This window comes from Suillus subalutaceus (genome assembly GCF_016647625.1).
Source record: "Suillus subalutaceus strain FC151 chromosome Unknown DFJ58scaffold_7, whole genome shotgun sequence".
Taxonomy (NCBI): Eukaryota; Fungi; Basidiomycota; class Agaricomycetes; order Boletales; family Suillaceae; genus Suillus; species Suillus subalutaceus.
Genome location: NW_024540256.1, coordinates 258,948 through 277,336, shown reverse-complemented (window position 1 = coordinate 277,336; position 18,389 = coordinate 258,948). Strand labels below are relative to the sequence as shown.

The 18,389-nt window shown below is 47.7% G+C and overlaps 6 protein-coding genes across 6 annotated transcripts; 3 read left to right on the top strand and 3 right to left on the bottom strand.

Annotated features, from left to right (window-relative positions):
• Positions 1 to 730: 730 nt before the first annotated feature.
• On the bottom strand, positions 731 to 2,626 carry DFJ58DRAFT_761311 (uncharacterized protein). The gene is made up of 9 exons (XM_041388484.1): positions 2,278 to 2,626; positions 2,155 to 2,224; positions 2,029 to 2,097; positions 1,845 to 1,981; positions 1,632 to 1,791; positions 1,436 to 1,581; positions 1,318 to 1,390; positions 1,241 to 1,268; positions 731 to 1,189 (listed from the first exon to the last, which is right to left on the bottom strand). The coding sequence occupies exons 1-9, from the start codon at positions 2,324 to 2,326 to the stop codon at positions 941 to 943; spliced, it is 981 nt and encodes a 326-aa protein (XP_041249522.1). The 5' UTR covers positions 2,327 to 2,626; the 3' UTR covers positions 731 to 940.
• A 3,552-nt stretch (positions 2,627 to 6,178) lies between these two features.
• DFJ58DRAFT_677222 (uncharacterized protein) lies at positions 6,179 to 11,076 on the bottom strand. Its single transcript, XM_041383138.1, has 11 exons — positions 10,384 to 11,076; positions 10,089 to 10,324; positions 9,034 to 10,038; positions 8,452 to 8,975; positions 8,256 to 8,402; positions 7,911 to 8,205; positions 7,583 to 7,864; positions 7,152 to 7,533; positions 6,754 to 7,101; positions 6,631 to 6,705; positions 6,179 to 6,576 (listed from the first exon to the last, which is right to left on the bottom strand). The coding sequence occupies exons 1-11, from the start codon at positions 10,841 to 10,843 to the stop codon at positions 6,308 to 6,310; spliced, it is 4,023 nt and encodes a 1,340-aa protein (XP_041249521.1). The 5' UTR covers positions 10,844 to 11,076; the 3' UTR covers positions 6,179 to 6,307.
• A 2,179-nt stretch (positions 11,077 to 13,255) lies between these two features.
• On the top strand, positions 13,256 to 13,742 carry DFJ58DRAFT_652151 (uncharacterized protein; the record flags this gene model as incomplete). The annotated part of the gene is made up of 3 exons (XM_041381660.1): positions 13,256 to 13,493; positions 13,547 to 13,642; positions 13,696 to 13,742. 3 exons carry the CDS (start codon positions 13,256 to 13,258, stop codon positions 13,740 to 13,742), a joined length of 381 nt encoding a protein of 126 aa, XP_041249520.1.
• On the top strand, positions 13,623 to 14,157 carry DFJ58DRAFT_437246 (uncharacterized protein). The gene is made up of 2 exons (XM_041380408.1): positions 13,623 to 13,642; positions 13,696 to 14,157. The coding sequence occupies exon 2, from the start codon at positions 13,787 to 13,789 to the stop codon at positions 14,027 to 14,029; it is 243 nt and encodes an 80-aa protein (XP_041249519.1). The 5' UTR covers positions 13,623 to 13,642; positions 13,696 to 13,786; the 3' UTR covers positions 14,030 to 14,157.
• DFJ58DRAFT_761300 (Emopamil-binding protein) lies at positions 14,037 to 15,091 on the bottom strand. Its single transcript, XM_041388483.1, has 6 exons — positions 14,890 to 15,091; positions 14,733 to 14,835; positions 14,483 to 14,666; positions 14,349 to 14,433; positions 14,279 to 14,292; positions 14,037 to 14,228 (listed from the first exon to the last, which is right to left on the bottom strand). Exons 1-6 carry the CDS (start codon positions 15,037 to 15,039, stop codon positions 14,129 to 14,131), a joined length of 636 nt encoding a protein of 211 aa, XP_041249518.1. The 5' UTR covers positions 15,040 to 15,091; the 3' UTR covers positions 14,037 to 14,128.
• A 21-nt stretch (positions 15,092 to 15,112) lies between these two features.
• Positions 15,113 to 18,135, top strand: DFJ58DRAFT_696516 (Metallo-dependent hydrolase). Its single transcript, XM_041383481.1, has 10 exons — positions 15,113 to 15,441; positions 15,507 to 15,653; positions 15,706 to 15,747; positions 15,797 to 15,976; positions 16,154 to 16,268; positions 16,333 to 16,678; positions 16,743 to 17,106; positions 17,160 to 17,565; positions 17,618 to 17,811; positions 17,867 to 18,135. The coding sequence occupies exons 1-9, from the start codon at positions 15,250 to 15,252 to the stop codon at positions 17,794 to 17,796; spliced, it is 1,971 nt and encodes a 656-aa protein (XP_041249517.1). The 5' UTR covers positions 15,113 to 15,249; the 3' UTR covers positions 17,797 to 17,811; positions 17,867 to 18,135.
• The last annotated feature ends 254 nt before the right edge of the window (positions 18,136 to 18,389 follow it).

The following is an 18,389-nucleotide window of genomic DNA, read 5'->3' as shown; positions in this document are numbered from 1 at the left end:
TTATGACAGATTGAAAATACACCTAAGTTACACGGACAGTTGAAGTACCGACGCGCAAGGTGGGGTTTGACGCGGCATGGATGAGGTTTGACGCGGCATAGGTAAGTGTGGAGGTTGACATTAGTACGGAGGCTGCAAAGACGTTTTGGGGAACTTGAGTGGTGCTTGAGCCAGCCTGAATGAAGCTTGACACGGTAGTAGTACAAAGTATAGAGGGTGCATTGGACTTGACAAGGTGATGTCGAGGCTTGAAGCTTGACATGTCGACACAGTGAGACGATACTTCACACTGCTTCTGAAAACCAACATTAGATCAATAATCAGATCCAAATCTCAGAGGTAATACAAGACAAATACAAGATGCATGCGCACATTGCACACTACATTATCCCCGACTCGTAGTACAGGCGCGGAGGACAAGCACTGTAAATATGGTGAGAGATCAATGCAGCACTCCAGGGTCTGTACACAGATGGACATTCATATGTGAACATTAACGAGGATTCAAAGTGTTTGGAATTCATTTCGAGCGACATAAGATGGTGTTTGAACATGATCTGTACCCTAGGATCTGTGACAGTGCCACGCCACATACACCGCGCGCGTCAATGCCGCATCACAGGCGCATCACGACCCCGTCGATTTCACCTGGCCCAACTTATCGCACTCACCACTCAGTTGGAATCCGTCCAGTGCAGCGCGGCCGAATGCTGAAAAATATTATACCAGGGTGACTATCTGTGCATCTCAGTCCAAAGGTGGCACTGCCATATGCCTGACAATGTGAAACTATTAGTAACATATCATGTACCATAGAACTCATGATCGTATCATAAAACGAATGCATTTACTTTAATTCGTAGAGTCCGATCCCTCACCACTGATCCATCTTTCGATGAGCATGGATGTAGGTGCGCAGCTCGACCGTCTCCTCCCGCTCTCAAAGGTGTTCGTCAGCGATATCCTTCATTCCTGCGGCTGACAGAGTCGAAAGGGTGGAGACTTTGGTCGACTCGACCTCCGAGCCGGAGGGACTTGTCGGACATACATCGGGGTCATCAAAAGGACTAATGTCATCTAAGTTCACCTCGATCATCTCAGTCCACCGACTTGGATCATTGACGCCACCCTTCTTCTGGGATTCTTGGATTATACGGAATTTCTCTTGGTGAAGGACTATACGTCCAGCCTGAAAAAGAGAATGAGGAAGAGAATGACCGTCTAAGATCTGGCACTCAACAGCAAACCAAAGGCAGGAAAGCAGTACGCTAATGAAATTCGGTGAGCAGAGAAATCTGCGGTACATGCAAGACTTACTAAAAGACAATGTTTCCGCTCATCTGTGTGTCGATGACGCCCGTGGTGCAGAGAAACATAAAGATGAGGATCACTGGAGTGATGAGCATATATGAATAAATAAGTACACCAAACCTACCTGTTATCGCAATGGCCGTGCAGCCACCGTCGCGGACCGCAAGCTTGAGCCAAGCACGCGGAACTTCCGACCAGCCGGATGGGCTTTTGAGGAATCGCCATAGCATTGCTACAACGATGAACACAAAAGTTGTAATGATTGAGACGCTGGTTCTCGACTCGGCGATCAGATATACAAGAGCTGCAAAAATTCTCACCCGACATAGGTCCGACTGTGATAATGAGGGACACAAGTAGGGGAATAGCGAGTCTCAGTTATAATCCATCGAGCATTGACTGCCATGGTGGTAGACTGCGCACTAACGAGGATGAACAAGAGTACAGAGATATATTTGCCTTTGTTGTACATTTTGTACACTGCAAGGAGGGTGAGTAAATAGTCGCCCAGAGTAAGACCGAAAGCTACGTACCTCGCAGCATGAGTAATGACTCCACTGAAAGCAGCAGACATTGGATCGTCGCTATCTGGTACGAAGTCCATACTTTGCAAGCGAACGGACTGTTGGGAACCCCCGAGGCTATCCTAAATGCAAACCAGATGTTGAAACTAGCGGCAGAAGTGAGCACGGGACCCTGAGTTGCCGAACTGCCCACCTTTGGCCAGCCAAGCCGGCATACCTTGTCATTACAAAGATTTTGGCTTCGATGGACTTCCGAAACCGCCTGTTTGCCAGAAAATGTTTATCGACAGCGTTTATCAACACGCGGATAACTACTCACGGCCAGACCAGCCTTATTTCATCCTTAAAGCTATAGATGTACTCGAGGACCATGAGCGCGATTAATATCGCTGACGAGTCTAAATCAAACTAGAAGAATGTTCCGACAGCGATTATAACGCACTTGTTATTATGGCAATGTTGCGTGCAACAGGATCGGTGGAGGGGGACATTACTAGCGCAAGCAGGCACTGGCAACGCCAAGTAAATGAGCGACTAACGTTGAACAGAGATAGAAAAATGGCAGACGAAAGTCCGAGACTGTCCCACTGCCAAGTTGGACGGTCAGAGGAAATAAGTGTCAAGCAATTATTGGTGAAGATATATGCATTCGTGAGCAGACCCGACAAACCTAGGATGGTTCACCCTGATCCTGACGAAGCACCGGTATGCCATAAGTGCGCGCGCTAGACTTGGAGCTTGAGCCGAATAACTTCATTGTTTCTATCATCCGACCCCCAGCAACTCCGCCGGCTCGGCTCAGCCCAAGAGTATAACTGTGAAACTTTACTTACTTCAAATTCGAGCCCGAGTTGCAGTGACTGCCGACGCTGACAGTGCCGATCAACTAGTAGCTTTTGGATTAGTCCAAAGAATATGCCGTTCACTGCTCACGAATGATTCCCCGCTTTCTACTAGTTTCCCCTTGAAGGCTTCGGGAATCGGCCCGTTCGGCTTCACAATGTATCTACATAGTGTACGCATTGTGGGTTCTCGGTGGATGAACATGCCTGTTGAACTTGAACTTTGTTTTCTGTTTATGAAGAAAGACAGATTCTGAGCCTTGTCGAGGACATGCGGCAAAAACGATGTCTCTAATCACAGGAATCATTAACCCGGGCTCGGGGCTCAGAATATTCTTTGAATAATATTTAGCTACGCAATGATACAGGGTCGATTAGTCGATTGCCCGTGAATTTGATCACGATTTTATGTACAATTTCGTAGACGCAAGGCTCAAGCCCTCCAACAAGCCTCTTCAAGACTCCTTCCGCGACTCTAGCAAGGGAAGAATAGCGCTGAAGGTCCCGCTCGTGTGAAACCCACACGCTTCACCGTCATCATCAATTGAAGTTCGTGCATCTGGTTTGAGAGTGATGCTGTGCCCTGTTAGCATTCCGAAATACTTAGATCGGCTCTCTATATTTCAGAAACCTTGTTAGCATTCGACTGACGTTATTTAGTAAAGGCTGGACCCCGTAAACTGCGTCGGAGAAAGGTACGAATTTCTTTTATGTATTATCGTCCAGTCAGCATCGTTGTCGAGCTCGAGCCTCGCGGTCTTTTTTTTCTTCCAACCCTAGTGCACGTAAACGCCGCCGGTGACCTATCTGCATCCTGCCTAACCCTTGACAGTGACACCAATCCTGCTCCTGCTCCCTTCCTGCACCCTAGCTGTCCCGCCGCTGGTTGATTTTTTTTTTCGAAACAGCGCATCAAGACCTAGCGGCACTTTCGCGTCAAGATCCACCACCGGATCTTGGATTTTTCTTCTCGCAATTCCACCTCATGTATGACTCCTCTACTATATATCCGAGTCAGTGTCTACATACATGTTCCTGTTGTCGGTAGTTATAATTTGTATATTGCATCTTGATCTCACTGGCTCAGCAAAAGACACGAGAATTTAAGTTGGTTCATGATTAAAATTTTAAAATATGTAAAGAACAAAATATACTGTCAAGGAGGGGCTACACTATAAACCTAAGTCCTGCATAGGAGAGGGTGGGGCACGAAGATGAGACTGAGGAAGCCAAAATGGGGAAGCGCTGCCACCCCAAGAAATGCGCTCGACCATAAGACTTGGAGCAGCGGCGGTTTCTGTTGGCGGCGTCGAAACCAGTAGCACCTTGGGAGGGGATGTCGAGTATTGGTCGGGTAGCTCGGCGATGTGTAAGGGAGTGGCGCAAACGTGGTGGAACAGAGCAGAATAGGCATGTGCGAGGGCGGTGAACTTCAGCTTACCAGGGGTCCAGTAAATATGCTTACCGAGCGGTGGTTGAGGTCTTTGCAACTGATGCTAATTGAGTTCAGGGACTTGTGTTTCCCACCCTACTTCAGAATGCTAACAGGGCACTACACACTCGCCTGGGTCCCTTCGAAATCGTAATTATCAGGTTCCGACACGGCCATGCATCAGCTACATGCAGGCGCGGTGCAACTAGCCGCTTACTCATGATAGGCTGTCCTATTTGAATCGCAATAAATGACCGATACCTTAGTAATAGTGGGACATGCGGTGAAAGACCCCAGCCTGTTCCAGTATCAGGTGGGTATTCTGGCAGGTCTTCGGAGCGGTTCTTTTGCTGCTTCAACAACTTGTGGGGCTAGCTCTTCGAGGTATTATCCAAGAAACCGCAGCTGCCACAATGCCGGGGTGTCGCTCGACTATGGACATGTGGTCTGACATTCGCTCTTGCCCAGACAGTTTCCGAAAATGCCTGCGATGACCACTGCGCAGGACGAGCTAATTCATAGTCCACGTTCAAAGGGTATCTGGTTGACGCAGTGAATACTAAGCAGGTCTGGAGGGAAAGACTTTTAGGCCACAGGCTGTGGCCTTGCAGTGCAACACATAGAACACCACGCGACTCGTCGTAGTGGGACTGCGGTACGGGTCTAGCAAGACTTCGTCGGCTCCTTCACAACATATGATTTCTGGTAAGACAGAGGTGGGCTCGACCGTCAGTGGTGACAGTTTGTTACCTTGCTCCATTGCAGGATTCATTGTATGAAGCACAGCTTCGAAAGCTAAAACACATCATTGAATCTCCTCCGACCAGCGCGTACTGCAGATTGGGTCCGGCTGGGGTTCCATGGCTATAGCCATTGCGCAAACATACCCCGGCACAACCGTAGATACTTTTACACTTTCTGTCCAGCAACAGGCGCTAGCTATGTAGCTTGTCCAGGACGCTGGACTTCAGGACAGACTCGGAGTGACAGTGCATCTCATGGATTACCGTGCGATGCCGCCGAGCTGGAAAGCTTCTTGTGATAGAGTCATCGACATTGAGATGATTGAGCAAGTTGGTGCGGAATATCTGGAAGAGTATCGGCGTGTTCACGACTTGGCGTTGAAACCCGAGGGAGGGGTCGAAGACTCGGAGTCGTACGGGTCATTACCATTCCAGGGGCTCGTATGTATTTCCGTTCACGGGCTTCTTCTCTAACAATATTGCTTACAACGCTCCTTCGGAAGGTTTAGATAGTATAGAGTTAGGTCTCATTGATCGGCTTTACACTGAAACTCTTATCTACCTATAGAGTAATGATGAACTACTAGTACACGTTTCCCCCGGGTTACGTCGACATGATGGTTTACAGTATTCTCTGGTGGGTTTTTGCCAACTCTGACACTGCTGCTTAAATCCATGGAGAAGGGTACCGGCGGCTGTCTTATAGTTGATTCTGCATCCAACATAGGTCCACACTATGCCCGAACGCTTCGTGAGCAGGTCCGAAAGCGTCATCGTCCCAGTTCTAAATGCGGAGCATCCCACCATAGTAAATGGCCCTAAAGGAAGGAAAGAGATAGGGGTCTTCCGCAGAAAATGACTATATAGGTAGAGCACTCTTTGGGTCAGTGAAGAATCCGACTGATATGGTATAGATTACTAGTAGGTAACAGAAGGGTTCCCTTCTAGCTGATATAGATTACTAGTGGGAAGGCACGTTGCATCGCGCGCTCATGGTTCCCTTCTAGCTGTTATTGTGAAGTGGGCTTTACGGCACGTGTCTTGGGAGGTGAGCTGACCGGTTTTGTCGTGGACGCAGGCTGAAGTGGCATAAGACCACTTTCACGTGCGAATTCGGGTTTGGTTACGACGTTTTCTATTGATGCAGAAGATCATAATTCGATATCACATAGTAGTTGCACTGCGTATCCAGTCTCTGCATTGCCCCATTTAAACATCCGATTGGTTTGGTCGATGAATTTCACTATAACTTCAATTCGGGTGACTTAGAGAAACGAAGTCGGTCCAACTCCGGATCCCAGTTCACTTCGCGGGAGCACTCGATGTCAAGGCGTATTAGACGTTAGATGATTGATAATAGTGCACGTACATAGTCCCAATAATGAGCAATAATGATAGCGTTTGAGTGGTTACTGAACCTGGACATCCCGACTAAGCATACATCTTCCTACATCATCACGAAGAACCTCCAAACTGCTTATTTATCTGTTCAGAAAGGGCCGCACCGATCTGGTGGACGAGCCTGGTAGCTTGAACTAGTTCATGTACTGGTATCTGGGAGCCTCCACTAGCGACCGCGGCGTAAGCCTCGTGTAATGCATTCAGATGGCTAGAACCAGTATTTGAACGTCTCAACGGTGTAGGATGTTGAGTGACATGTTGACTGGCTTCTTGTGATTTAGAGCATTGCTGCGTCCTCGTTGTTGCTCGTATTTCCATAGTTCCTAAGATTTAAACAACATTAAGCGGCTCAAAGAACTGCAATGAAGATATCCTACCTTCTTGCAAAATATTGCTACACTCCATTAGAGAGTCCCGAGGAACTTCAGCAAGGGAATCGTCGACCTCCATTTCTGTAACATGTATCAGTGCGGATATATGGACGTATGAAGATGGCGTACCCGAGGAGCCTATCTCAGCGCAACGAATCTCCCAGCTGTCGTAATCGTCAGAATCATCAGATGCAATCGAGAGTGTCTGAACTGAGCGGGGCGGATCATTGAATTGGAACGTCTCAGTTGAACTTCTTGTTGACAGCCCAAAACTCCGCTCCGCGGCAACAACCTGACGCAAGGTAGGGAGCACAACACCATCAAACACCTTCTTACTCTGTCCAGCAGGAGCCGAGTATATCCGAGTAATGGGGACTGGGGGCATGAGCCTACTTGTGGTGGGCTCTGATATGAAGCGGGATGGGTAAGATTTCTGTGTTCCTGAGATCGTTCGGCGTCGTTTTTGTGGCGTGGTATCTGACAAAGGGTTATTTAAGGTACAAAGGGGTCAAGCTGATTCCAAAGACCTTGATATTCGTGGCGTCTTTTTGACCCTTGGCCAGTCTGATGCGTGCACTTTGTCAATGGAGAGAAGCGTGATGAAAGTGACTGTTCATTCAATGGGATTATCCCACCCTGACAGGAATCAGGGATGTTTGATGCAAGAATTTCATCAGCGCTGCTCGGGTTGTTTTGCGGGTTGTGAAACACGTCGCCTTGAGACGGTGATGCAGGGTCACGTGGGAGTACTGTAGATGCACTGTGAGAAGGTGACACAGATACACTTCGTGGAGTCGCGTTGCCAAAGGTGTGTTCCACGCAATGTATATCATCGAAAGGAACAGAAGAAAGGTGTTCTGCGGCCGAATGATTTCCCCTGATGGGGGAAGAGGGAAAGCCGGAGCTTGTCTAGTTAAATGATCAGACACTGACTTCCAAGATGACGCGTATAGCGTACTGTTGATTGCGAGTCCGATGGGAACCCGGCCAACAAGTCACCTCCGAACACTGTAGTGAACGCCTTCAACATTGATATTACGCCAGCAGGAATGTCTGAAGAGAATTGATGTTGCCCATGATATGTTGCTCTCCAGAACTTTTCAAACGCAAGCGGTGCAAGGGCTGGTGCAATTATGCGCGAAAATCCAGCAGCTAAAAAGAATTCTACCGAATTCAGAAAGTCGAGGCTGAGGGGATGCCGTTCCAGGACAGCGAGCGTGTCCGAATATAATGGCATGATCTATACAAAGTGAGGAAGTTACTGGACAAACAGAAAGTCGACAGACCACAAGATTGAACTCATTTTCCGTTAAAACCTCCTCTTTGTCTTCAACCCATAGTTCCAGTCCTGTCCGAAGTGACTCAAGGATATGTAGTACGTGACTCGGTGAGGAAACCACGATGGTTGTTTGGATGCTGTGAAGAAGTTGCAGAGAGCCGTTCATCAACTCCGCACTGGTCTTGTAAGTGACCTGCAAGACAGAGTTGACGACGCTTAATAACGAATCCGGAGGACACAACCTCGCATCATGGATGAAACAAGACAAGAGGTGTGACAGAGGGATTTGCAAAAATATTATGCTATGTAACAAATAAGTTGAGTGACACCATATCTCATGCTTGGTTCTTACCGGTCCACACATGCCACTGGTAACACAGCCTGGGCGATAGCGTCGATGACAGTCGATAATTCTGTAGAAGCCTGACTTGCAGAAGTGAGGGTCCTCTGCAGCAATGAGTCCCAGACGTCTAACTCCACGTCAGACATCGTCCACGACCTAAAAAAATTGTTAATATGATCTCAAGACGACAATGCGGGTAACATACCCCAAAGGAACGACAAGAAGTTTCACTATGTTCAACCAACAGGATATTTCGGGCTGTGATATCAGTGACTGCGCCACAAGTGACCACAATTGCCGTGTGATAGTTTCTGTCATCTGCGAGGAGCTCATAGCAAAAAGCTCTTGGGTCCACAAAGGCATGGCGGCGACAATGAGGTCGGCGCAGAGCTTGCTCCACCGATCCAGCATGCTCTTGTCGCTGAGACGAAAATCGTACTTAAACAAATTCGCCAGGATGATCTTTGCAGCAGTAGATATGCATTTTGAAGTGAAGGCGTTTTTCATCATTGACCATAGTTGCGTGATAGCAACCAGTGCACGAACTTGAGCCGCAATTAATATCGTGGAATCTGGTTCCTCGGAATTATCTGGGGTCTGTGGAATAAAGCCAGCGATGACGAGTGCCGATTCCTCCGCGAGATCCGCCGGAATAGTGAGGTGATGGAATGCTTGGGTCAATTGTGACTCTGCTAAGAGCAAAGACTGCCAGATTTCGATCAATTTGGGCTGCGGAGCAATATTCAGTCGGTGACTATGGGTATGCGTGGAAATACGAGATACGAACTGGCAAGCAACTTTCGTATGAAATCCGTGACTGAGCTAGGTGTGCCCACGTGGAGCGCAGACGCGTTCGGTGGTGAATAATCTCTGCCTCGGAGAGATGCCGCACCTCCGTGAGTGAAGAGCTATGGATGGAACATAGTGTAGATCGATCCCATTTGCCAGTGAGTAAGCTGCCGTCAAATAACGACCTGGGTAACCTGGGTGAACCCGTAGTCATACCAGGAGTGGACGGCGCGGGAGCTCCCACTCCGCCCATCAGCTTATGAAGAAGCGAAAGACCGTCAGAAGAAATGTGTTCGTCGGAATCGTGTGCCATATCGTGCACAAGGGTGAGGGTTCTAGATACCGCGTCAAAGGATGTAATTCGCTCAGATGAGGATGATGATGGCGCGGCTGACGTATTCAGGAGCATTGTGACAACTGCGATTCCTATGTCACTTAGAGGTTTTCGGTCAAGGTAGAGAAAGACAGCTTCTTTGGTTCGCACGTCTTCGTCAGGTATCCTTGTAAACGCAACAGCAAGGCATGACCAGAGGCGTTGAGCCAACCCCCGAACCACCGATCTCACATGTGCAAAGCCCAGTACAGCGAGCTGCATAAAACATTTGAATGTGTCGGAGTGAGAGAATAAACAATGATCAGAGAGGATGACGAGGGAAGACATCGTCGACAAAAGCCAAACGGGTCCCTCAACAATTTCGGATTTCTCCTCCACAGCTATTGCTGCCTTGGCAATGCGGTGAAGCTCCGAAATCTGCCTTGAATTCGTTTTGGCCCATTGTTTGTCCAGGAAGTCCAGAACGAAGTCTGAGATGACTTTGCGGTGATCGAGGGAGATGTCAAAGGAGCTGTCCAACAAACTGAGAGCCATTCTCCCTAGAACCAGTGCAGCTTGAAGGCGGACGGCATAAGAATTACACAGCAAATGCGAGAGGATCAAAGGCAGCTGCTGAATTGCATGAACGAAGAACGTTGTTGGGTAGAATTCCAAAAGGTGGCGTACGCCCTACGCATTTTGTCAACAAATATTCATATCTCGAAAAGTCGCTTTCAAACCTTAAGACCATCCTCTGTATGTTGAGCAAACTGCTGTTCAATAGATTGTGTGTCCAATGTGTTGCGGAGGACGGAAACTATGTCTGATGTTCGTGATGATAACAAACTTTGAGGTAAGCGCTGAGAACCCAGGATCCACAACGCAAGAGAAAACACTTTCGCGCTGTTCAGAACTGGCAGTCGCCGAGAGTGTGTAATGTTGAGAACTTCGGCTAAAAGACTCGAGATATCGGGATCTGGTACATGCAGACTTGTGTCAATAATTAGTCTCGGATACACAGCATGACTCACGTACCAGAAAACAATGAATACAAACTATGGAATCTGAAAATGTCAGACAGGGCGCAAAGGGCCTGCTGGCAAATGGCAGATGAATCTCCCGCATGTTTGACCACATCAGCAGTTGATTGTCGGGGCCCGGATAATAGCGATTCCCCGGAAGTGAGGGCTCGAGGCGGTATAAATGGATCGATGTGTGCGAGGGCAATATCACGCCTTAAAGCTTGACTAAATGCATGTGCCTTGGTGCGTAAGAACTCCAAGGCAGATAGTGAAGCAGAGCTCTGCTGAAGTTGTTGAGCTTCAGCCCTGATTCTATTTGAGAAGGTATTGTATGCATCCAGTAAGTCATGGTTGGAGTGAAGGGAATTAGGCTCCAAGGAGTTTACGATGGATTCCAGAGGAGATGTGAGATATGTTGTGTCGTGCAAAGGGCTCGTATGGCCCGAGGCGACTCGCGTCAGTTCTCCGGTCATGGTGTACAGGTGTAAGCTCCTATGTTGGACTGTCCACAAGCACTAGGATTAAAACAATGATCATGGTGAGCTGTCGAAGTTCTCGATTGAAAAAGGCAAGAATTAGCCAGTAACCGGAGGTGCGCAGCCCCAGAGAAGAGGCTGTCTTTTCAAAGCTCGAATAATAAGAATGTACAACTAGAGAAGATGCGCAGTTACAGAACAAGTTGCAGCCTGGCAGCAGGCCAGGTTCAAGAATCGACATCGTGTGATTATTTATCATATGAAACACGGTGTGACATGTCACGTGCAATACACGTGATGTGATGTTATTGTTGCAGGCCAGTGTGACAGTCTGGACTCTGAGTCCACTATTATCACTTACTGGCAGAGTCAGTCCGCGGTTTAACATATCAAATGGAGTGGACTTCGGAAAGGCCTGTCACCGCGCATGAGATCTTCCATCGCGCAGTACCGTAGGTACCAGGTTCTGCGTGAAGATCATTTATTGACATTGAGATTAGTCTATCCTGCTGCCTGCAAGCGGGGGTTTCGTTAAATTCGCCTTGTTGACGATATCTTTTTCACATCTTCAGCCATATTAGTATGGAAAAACCATGGTCAAAGTTCGAGTCGAACCCGACATTGCCCACACAAAAACACTGTACAATGAGGATTAGGAAGTGAGTCTCAAATACTACGGCCTCCTGGCATGTATGATATATTCTCTGCCTAAAGTTCAGGTTTTATTATTCGATCGTCCCATCTCCTGTATCGACACGATAACTCCCAACCCATCAGCTCCAGGCCACCTACTACATACCCCACCCAGCCCCGCTTGTTTTTACGACTTCTAGGATTTAGAATGTTTTGCGTCGTGATGGTATCTACATATTTTTTGCGTTGCCGCAGTGCCGCTCTCTGACGTTTTTCTTTTTGGTACTGCTACATCCATCTAATCCGTTGCTTACTTGCTTGGATGCTGAAGATCACCAGCCCGTCCTAAAAGTCGTTTTGGTGACGTGGTTCCACAGATCTTGGGCTGGGAGACAACAACATTACTCAGGAGGAACAGAATTCTATAAATGGCCCGGGTCTCCTGCTGTTGGGACACGTGCAAATAGTCACGAGGATTTGGACGTCGGAATGCTCATTCCATAACCCTGTCCTGAATACTTTTTTTGAAAGCAAACCAGATAGCCCCCTTGCCGTGGATTTCCTCAAAATCAATAACCGGATCTTGATCACCGTCTCTGGACATGATAGCTCGCGACAACGTTATTGTAAATGTTGTCTGTATGTGTTGCTTGTCATTTGGTTTGGTGCATTCTCTACATGCGCTTCTATTGGTTGGTAACTCTGGAAATACATCTCCTGAGTGCACTGTCGTTTAAACTTGTGCCTCAAGCTCGGTCGAACTCATTTCTCAGGATGGATATACATGGACTTGAAAAGTGAAGACGGATATGGACTTGCGCTTTACATCAGTGAAAAACAATAGAAAGGGCAGGTAAATCTCCCTCAGACTCGACCGCTTCAGCCGTTAAATTTTGGACTCTGAGAGTTGGGACTCCAGGAGTAAAGGTTCGATTTGGCACGAACTGCAGTGTAACTGTGCATTGTGTAATCTGTGTTTAATCATTTAAATGTTAGACAGTGTGGCGAGTCACGTGAAAATACACGTGACCTTGATATGAGCAGCGCGTTACTAAGCTCCTGTCCGCGGTCTTCTGCTTAGCGCGGCGAAGCAATAGGTCGGATCGTGGGATGGATCACTCGTGGGATGCCGAACGATGATCTTGTGTGATAGCTATTCCGCCGCTGGGTGAAGTGTAAACCCGGTATCCGGTGTCCGACATTGATGATTTTTGATATCATAAGGTAACTACTAACTACAGCGAATGAAGTGTGATGTGGAACGATTATCTTCCTTCTATTTGGTCTGTCTACGGGTGAATTGTTCAAATAACGCTATGGCCTGACTATAGCCCCAGCCGCTAGCAACCGCCACCGTTCCGTACCGCGGCTGGCTCAATCGATAGGAAGAAAAGAGCTTGAATGTCAGCCTGAGGACTTCTTCATAGTATCATAGGTGCCAGGTTTGCATGGAGTGTTTTGAAGAATAATCGGTCCCTAGCATTCTGCCTGCAGAGGTCTTGTTGCATGCGGCTTCTTAACAAGATCTTCCTTACGTCTTCGACCATATGTATGTTTCAATCGGACCCACACGGTGGCTACAGCAAATAGAGCCAAGCCTCTCGGCGCACATATAAATACTCCGCCTCAAGTTCAATCTCTACTACTCAGTCCTCCCGTTTTCTCTTTCGACACGTTAAATTTAAGTACAAGCCTTAAACCAGGCCAACCGCCCGCCCAGCACATCGCACTCCTTTTCACGACTTCTAGAATTAAAAAATGTTCAGCACCATGACGATGTTCTCTATTTTTTCTGCCTTTTTGTTGGCATTTGCTACTGCTGCACCCGTCCATCCCGTTGAGCTGCTCGCCTGGAGCCCTACTATCCTCTGTCCCACTCAGTTCACAATTTGGCCCCGTGGTTCCACGCAGACCGTGACCTGGGAGACTGATAACATCCCTGAGGAGAAGCTGAATTCTACTGGTCTCCTGTTGTTGGGATATATGGCAAACAATTCGGAGAACCTGGACATCAGTACGTTCATTTCGTAACCATGTCCTGAATGCTGTTGTTGAAATGCAATATAGAGCATCCCCTTGCTGTGAATTTCCCCATCATTAACGGTGAAGTTACAGTCACTGTTCCTGAGAATGCCACGGTTCGCGGCAATGCTATCGTTGTCTGTATGTATCACTTGTCATTTGGTTGGGTGTATTTCTTACATTTTTTTTTTCAGTGTTCGGTGACTCCGGAAATGCTTCCCCAGAGTTTGCCATCGTCTAAGCTTGTGTCCCGGGACTTAATCCCGGTCGCACTCGGCTCTCAGGATGGACATTGGACTTAATATGCACATGGACTTAGCTTTATTTCTTTTACTTCGTCACGGACTTGATGCCCTACCCTTGATTTTGCACTTGATTCTGCTGAAGCAGAATCAAATTTCTTTCCCTTCTAAAACTAGAGCTAGATCGCTTCAGTACACGTTATATGGACCATTAGTTACTTACATCGTGCTTGGTTCGCGAATCGTATTTCAACGCACGACTACTTTTTATGATCATCTGACTTAATGTCAATAGGGAAGCAATCTGAGGTAGACCACACAAGAGCATAAATATAAGGTATGGACGACATAGGCACCAACTGAGTATATTAATAACGTTGAGGATTTAGTTCTTTTTGGTCTTCGTGACTGCCTGAGTGCGGCGCAGTGAGCCAGCAATGTGTCCATACGAATCCCACATCAGCCAGACTGGAATGACCACCCAGCTGTAATGAACCATCAGAATTGACAACGATAAAATCTTGTTTACACTTACATGACGTTCATGAACTGTCGCGGTGAAGATCAGTTGGGACAATTATAGTCAAAGTATGGGGCATGCTCACGACAAGATAAACCCAGAGGTAAAGCGGGTTAGAAGTATCCAAACTTGGGCTTCCCGTCAACCATTCCGGACAGAACGTCATCCATCTGGAAAGAGGGTCACTAACTTCAAGGTCACTTGCGACGACATACATACCCGCCATACAGCTCAGCGGTGCTCAGGACGATGATCCAATAGTGACGGGCAGGGTCGTCCTTAACAATTTGCCTTATAATATAGCAACACATAGGTGCCGCACCTAGGACCGTCAAAATCTCAAGGGAGACGACAGTAGGATCAGAAACACCCCATCGTGCATCCGCACGGGTATACTCCTTCCCTAGATAAGCAATTATCCGAGTCTGGTTAAAGGATTGAAGACCGGCATTAAGCTTAGATCACTCACACAGTTCAGCAAATGGCCCCACGCTGGAGTTCACGGTCCTGCCAAAGGTCGAGAGATATAGGAATGATCCCTCAAAAGAGAAGTGAATCAATGCATCAAATGCCTGTCGACGTTGTCACGGTCAAATAAGGCCGGATGTGCAAGTAGATTGACGTACCAGCCAGATGAAGGTAAATGAATCCTGCCAGCGCGCGTTCTTCGGCAGTAAAACCTTCGCGCCAGTGATGGCAACGAAGGCCATAGCAGCCACCCCAGCTAAAGAATACGCTGAGGTCGCGGTGAATATCTCCGGGCTATTGGACGTCATGATGGTATAGAGTGTGATTTTGTGAGGGAGCGTAATGGAATGGCGAACTTCTCCCACGTTTCCTTTCCACTGTACTTTTATTGAAGCACTTACTAGTAAGTACTAGCAGACACGGTCGTCGCTCGAGTTTCTGATTGCGTCCAGCGACACGTCACATCAATTATAAATCTCGGTAGAACTCTCAAAACACGTTCAATATACGTCGTCACGATGGTGTCCTACTCTCTTTCTGAAAACGCGTACCTTAAGATCTTCTTTCATGCGGCGAAACATCCCCACCTACCAGTGAACGGTGTTCTACTCGGTAGACAAGCCTCGGACGTGGTTGTGATAGAGGATGTCATCCCACTGCTCCATCACTGGACAAGTCTCAGCCCTATGATGGAGATCGGACTTGATTTGGTACGTCAGTCATTCTATTTCAACGCAACCTTCGTCATGATACTAATGGACAGTAATGCTTCTAGGCGAAGGGACATGCTGAAGCACGAGAGATGACTCTAGTGGGGTACTATCAAGCAAGCGAGAGGCTAGATGACACCGCTCTTGCGCCTGTCGGCGAGCGGGTTGCGCAGAAAATTCGTGATCAATTTAACGATGCAGTGGCATTTGTCGTGAGTAGATGAATAAACCACAACTGGGAAGCTATCTAATTCTCGTTTCAAGATTGACGGCGACAAGTTGGGAACAGGGGATCCAGCTTTACTCGTATGTTTAAGCCATTATCATGAACTCATAACTGTCTGACACGCGATAGCCCTATCTACCACAGCCTTCCACATCATTCTGGCGGCCATGCATAGCGCAAACTCCTGCATTTACAACGGGATCAAATTTCTTGTTGGCTAAAGCTGATTCACCTTCGCGCGCAATTGCCCTTGTTCGCGACCATCATCTTCACGAGAAATTTGGAGACTTCGATGACCATCTGGAGGATGTAACGATAGATTGGTTGCGAAACAGCGCTTGTAGAGTAGAGAGCTCTGAGACGTGAACGGAACTCCCCGTGGACCATTTCATGTTGAGCATTATACACGTGGTTCCGGTTAATTGCCGCAATGGGTAATACGAAGGGTCAAGATCTTATCATCTTCAGACCAGTACATCGGAATAGTCACGAGCATCATCATTATTGTCGACTACCATGACGATTGCGAGCGCTTTCAAAGGTACTCTGGTTCACTGCCCTTCATTGGGGCAACTGGAAGTTCTTGAAGATCATATTTTACGTGAGGATTTCATGTTCCATCGTACGATCCTTGAGACATACTAATCCATCTGTGCATACCTTAGTTGTGGATCACCAAGGTTTCATAATTTATGTAGGACCTGCTGACTCCGAAGCCTCTGAGGAATTTCTGGCAAAAATCGACATACCTATCACAGTCATACCATCAGGAGGTTTTCTGCTTCCGACATTCTGCGATCTGCATCTCCATGCGCCCCAGTTCTTGTTCCAGGGAACTGGTCTCCATCTTCCTCTGATGCAGTGGCTAAATGAGTATGGATTCAAGTCTGAAGAAAGCTTGGACAGCCAACCAGGGTTAGCAAAGGTAGTTTATGTACGTCTCGCAGAACGCCTAAGAGACGCCGGAACTGGCGCGGTTCTGTTGTTCGGGACGATTAACAACACAGCGAAGTAAGCGCAAACTTAACGGGAACATCATGTCGCAAACGGACGTGCTGATTTGAAAGAATCACAGTCTAATCCTTGCAGAAGCCATGCAAACAATCGGTATACGAGCGCTTGTGGGGAAGTTGTCAATGGATATCTCATCCCGGCCCTCCTATGTGGAGCCTTCCGCTCAATCTTCATTACACTCTGCCGAGGAATTCATCGACGGCTGTCGTGACTTGGTTTCATCTTACGAACCACACAGACGTCTCGTTGAACCTGTGATCACACCGCGGTTTGTACCAACGTGCTCGGATGAACTTTTGCAAGGGCTCGGAAAACTCGCTCGTGACAAAGGAGTACGAATCCAAAGTCACCTGGCGGAGGCTCACGAAGCAGTGCAGTGGGTTTTGAGTGAACGCCACAAAGATGACATCGACGTTTTTGACAACGTGAGTGATCCTCATGTTCAATGAATATTGGGCTGATAACGTTCAAATCCTAGTTCAGTTTGCTCACAGAGAAAACCGTTCAAGCCCACTGTACATTCTTGGATACAGACATGCTGTCACGTATGGCTGGCAGCTGTTCCGCAGTGGCACACTGTCCTCTCTCGAACTCGTATTTTTCAGAAAAACCGTTCCCGCTCCGTGAAGCGTTGAACCTCGGCGTACCCGTCGGTCTTGGCACGGATATCGCTGGTGGATATAGCATAGATATCATGAACAGCATGCGGCAGGCCGTCGTTGTCTCCAGGATCAGAGACGGTACAAGAAAACTGAGCGGTGATGGACAGTCTCTCGCAATCGATTGGAAAGATGCGTTGTATTTGGCTACCAGGGGAGGGGCCACTGCACTCGGCCTTTCATGTGGAGTCTTCCAAGTTGGCGCCCCTTTTGACGCCCAATGCAGTGAGTTGGACGACTATTACAAGAAATGACACCTAAACGAATAATGTTGCAGTCGAGCTGTACAAAGAAAGTGACAAGGGAGTGGGTGCGCTCGATTTCTTTGAGCCACAGTCAGGTATTACATTGGGTATACTGGAGAAGTGGTGGTGCATTGGAGACGAACGGAATAGGCGTGGCATTTGGATACAGGGGCAGAAATTGGATGCGAAAAATGCTCCAGAGCGCGCGTAGCTCCTCCATGTACAGGTATGGATGTACTGAGCTTCTTGGTTGTAAACTAATGCCACTGTTCGCTCCTTAGACATCCATCCAGATTCAACACGTTCAGTTTCCCATGTGTTGCATATGTTGCAGATGATGTACGTTGGTCTTTTCTCAGAATAAATGTTCAGTTCGTCCAGTACGGAGTCTACTGAAATGCGGCTCTTTCTTATGTGAACGCTATTGGGAATGCAAGTCTCTACTGTCATGAGTGTTGGCACCTGAAATGAGCGTAGTAGTGTGCATCGCAGCAGCTACGATGGTGGAGTAGGCCAAGCGAGGTTTTGGCCGACCCAATCGGCGTTTCCCCAGTATAAAACTTCTTTTAAAATGACTCTTCTGAATCAACTTCTCACCATAGTGCTTGTAGTTCCAAACAATGGGTCTCCACGATCAACATTCGGAGGGCTTACCTGATGGCAGTATGTTTGACCCATTGTACAACAATAATTAAATCGGTACTGACCTCCTTGGCTTCCATAGACAGTAAATCCTACTTCTGAGGTGCGTCCTCGCAGCAGTTCTGAATGTGCTGTCTGACTTCCTGAATGCAGAGAACGTCA